This window comes from Capsicum annuum, chromosome 6 (genome assembly GCF_002878395.1).
Source record: "Capsicum annuum cultivar UCD-10X-F1 chromosome 6, UCD10Xv1.1, whole genome shotgun sequence".
NCBI classification, from domain to species: Eukaryota; Viridiplantae; Streptophyta; class Magnoliopsida; order Solanales; family Solanaceae; genus Capsicum; species Capsicum annuum.
The window spans coordinates 217974954-217978572 of record NC_061116.1 but is presented as its reverse complement, the minus strand read 5'-3'; the positions used below and the strand labels follow the sequence as shown (position 1 = coordinate 217978572).

The 3619-nt window shown below is 31.9% G+C and overlaps 1 protein-coding gene across 1 annotated transcript; it reads right to left on the bottom strand.

Annotated features, from left to right (window-relative positions):
• Positions 1-2243: 2243 nt before the first annotated feature.
• LOC107873858 lies at positions 2244-3352 on the bottom strand. The gene is made up of 4 exons (XM_047414589.1): positions 3346-3352; positions 2956-3246; positions 2697-2860; positions 2244-2546 (listed from the first exon to the last, which is right to left on the bottom strand). Exons 1-4 carry the CDS (start codon positions 3350-3352, stop codon positions 2244-2246), a joined length of 765 nt encoding a protein of 254 aa, XP_047270545.1.
• Between the last annotated feature and the right edge of the window lie 267 nt (positions 3353-3619).

Below are 3619 nucleotides of genomic sequence, written 5' to 3'. Positions count from 1 at the left end.
CTTCAAATAAAGAATTGCTGCTAGATTCAGTTCTCAAAGATGTATTGAACTCGTCTCATATTCAGTTGTGTCTAGATGAAGCTGAAGGTAAAGTTCATGACGATATTGTTGAAGAAGATCTGACCCAAATTCCTTGGCAAACTGGTTTGCATCAACAACCAGGTGAAAAAGGTGAGCTCAATAGAGCAAACACGCCACATTTACTTAGAAGGTCAACAGGGATCAAAAAGTTGAATCTCAAATAAGCCAATGTTGCCATAGTTGAAGAAGATATGATACTTCATAACCAATTTAATTCGGTATATTTCTCATGTCAGCAGATAATTTATTACTTTGAAAACTCTCCAAGAGTTTCAATAATTTTCAAGTTATAAATTTATGCAATATAAGGATTATAAATAAGGTTTTCACAAACTTTTATATGCTTCAAACATTTTGAATACTTAAAAAGTTTCATATAAATTTTGTCAAGTGAAAATATTTGGCATATCATGAGCTACATCATCAAGTGTATGGATTGTAAATCAAATAAGTTTTACGCTTACCAAGATGCATCCTTTCATGTGACTTGATAAATGTTTCTATGTCAGCATGCTTAAATAAACGTAGAATTCAGATCCTCATAATCTTTTACAATATTGTATCAAGAATATCGTCGATGATTTCTCATTTTATATCGGTTCACAGTGTGACATAAATTTTTGAGATCTCATCACTTCATTATTTTCAGGTACTTGAACCTCCCATAAGGTTTCATGAAGTGTAATGCCATAGGCTCTTCAAGAACACATTGTCTTTTTATTATGATTATTTACTCCTTATCCTTTTCAAAGATTATTTCATTTGGAATCGATTGGTCTATCACGCTTCACGTATGCATAGACTTTGTCCTTTAAGGACATGAAATAGGAGCACTTGAAGCTAAATATAAGATTCTTTCGACATTTGACTTGAATTATCTTTTGAACGAAGATTTGATGATAATTTCTAACATATTTCATATATGCTTATAATTTTTCCCTTATGTTAGGAAAACTAACATGCTTCCTCCATCTTCTTTGATGAATACATCTTTGTGCATCATGATATATTCATTAATCATATACCGCACATCAAAACTATTAGATGGAATAGTTGGTTCCTGACCTTGAACCAATTGAAAGGGAAGAAATAATTATAATTTATTGGTCTAATGCATACAAGTGCTATTGTATGCAACATATCATGTTTCAGACCAACACATGAGGCTTTGTTCTCATTAACAATGATTTAGCTATTTATCGAAGGCATTCAATGCCAAACCATCGTCATCAAGATGAATTGTTTTGATTACACAATCTGAAAGTTATGCTCTTAACTCAATTTTATTAAGCAAGCAATTTTATGAATGTCAAACTACATGTTGACAATAAACATACAAGTGATCATCTTATATCGATGCAGCTTAATAGATTACATGACTGGTGAACGGGTCCATATTCACCTTTTATATTTTTCAGATTTTGAGAGATCAAATCCCAACATTAGTTGGTCCAACCAACTTGTCATGAGAATAAGAAACATAAACAATTCTTGAAGAATATTCTATTTCTTCAACATATGTCTAATACTTAATATGCACATTTTCGGAATGTAGCAAACGTTAATGTCAACTTATTATCTTTTATACTAGTAAACTCAAAATTTACCATGACATGTATCTTTTTACTTTAGTAAATTTTAAATTTACTATTATATAAATAAATTTTCGAATTTACTATTTCAGAAGTAGATTTCAAAATAACTCTTTTCAGTTATTCTGCCTCATTCAGAGCAGTGGCAGAGCCAGGATTTTGGTTAAGGGTGTTCATATTTTTAGAAAAAGAAGCGGGTCATAAAAAAATATTGTAAACCGTATATTGAAGAAGAAGAATCTTTGAACCAAACTAATCATAAAAAAATATATAGGATAACAAGTTGAAACATATAATATAAAAAAGTCAACAAAGCAAATTTTATTAATAAAATCTTGATTAGAAAATATAATTACCAGTGCATTCGGCGACGCTTCATCCCTTGAAATGTTTCTACAATACACTCATTAGAAATATTCTTAAATATTTTTTTTTCTACATAAGGCACTATGCAACCATCTAAGAATTCATCATGCATTCGATTCCGCAAATCAATCTTGATATACTTCATTGCCGAAAAAGCTCTTTCAACTGATGTAGTGGCAACGGGTAGAAGCAAAGCAAACTTCACTAAAAGAAATACAAGAGGATAGTTAAATGCTTCTTTATCTCAACTGACTTTCTTGAAAGTTCTCCAAGTCCGCCTAAATTGGAGAATCTTTTATCAATATCACAAACATCAATAATATAATTAACAAGTTGATTCTCAAGAACCTTCATGTTGAACTCATCAAAGTCATCAGGATATAATTTAGCCTTCACCAATATCTTTTGGATGTCAAAACTAGAAAATGTATCAATTGGATTCAAGCAAGCTACACCATTAAGAAAATCACTTGTCACCTCATTAAAACGGTCATTAAGTTCTTGTAGCTACCAATCAATAATTTTATAAAACACATCCACACGATAATGGTGCAAAGTAGTATAATCAACTACTTTACGTCGTGATCTCCGTGAGTTAGCATATGGCTCATCATAATTGGGTAATAGAATACTATGCTTGATACAAAATGCCTCGACCTTATCTTTGAGCGAATCCCAACCAACATTCTTTTTTAAAATAGGATCCCATTCATTATCTCGTAATGCTTGCAATCTTCTCTTTGCTACTTTTACAAGAATCATGGCATTAGCAATATCCCATTTCTTTTTCTGTAATGACACATTAAGATCATTTGTGATTCCTAAAATATCAGTCATCAAATGCAACAAGAAAATAGTCTCAAAAGTTTGATAACTTCTGAGAAATCCCGATGCGCTAGTTTTTTTTCCGAAGTACTTGCATTTTCAACAAGAGAATCAAATACATCAACAATGGAGGCAAAGTTACTAATAAAGTTTCCAAACAACTTGTAGTGAGGTCCCCAACGAGTGTCACCGGCTTTAATAAAACCAAGTTCTTGATTCAAACCTCTACCCGTTTCTAGCTTAGCCATATCTAATGCCTCTTGGAGTTTTTCTTTTTGAGATTCTCGAAATTCGTCCACACGTTTAAAGAAAGCCCCCAACACATTCAAAATATTTGAAGTCAATAGTACAAGTTCTCCTACTTGAACACATCTTTTAGAAACTGCAACAAGAGTCAATTGAAGTTGATGAGCAAAACAATGAACCAAGTGAGCCGATCTACTTTCTTGTCTAATTAATGTTTTAATACCATCTAACTCACCTTGCATATTGCTTGCCCCATCATAACATTGCCCTTGTACATAAGCTAAAGTTAAAAATGGTGAGCAAGTACACTGACAATTGCTTTCTTTAGAGATAAAGCATTAGTATCTTTAACATGAACAAGTCCAATAAATACTTCCATCACAAATCCTCTTTTATCAACATATCATAAACAAATAGCCATTTGCTCTTTGCGTGATACGTCTCTTGATTCATCAACCAATAAAGCAAAGTAGTCACCATTTAAATCCTTTATTATAGCTTTGATTGTT

What these genes read in the sequence shown, in the direction of transcription:
- LOC107873858 (XM_047414589.1), bottom strand. An exon ending in TTCTCTTGTTGAAAATGCAA is followed by an intron (nt 2,861 to 2,955) that starts GTACTTCGGAAA and finishes CTGATATTTTAG; the next exon opens with GAATCACAAATGATCTTAAT. An exon ending in GGGATTCGCTCAAAGATAAG is followed by an intron (nt 2,547 to 2,696) that starts GTCGAGGCATTT and finishes ATTGATTGGTAG; the next exon opens with CTACAAGAACTTAATGACCG.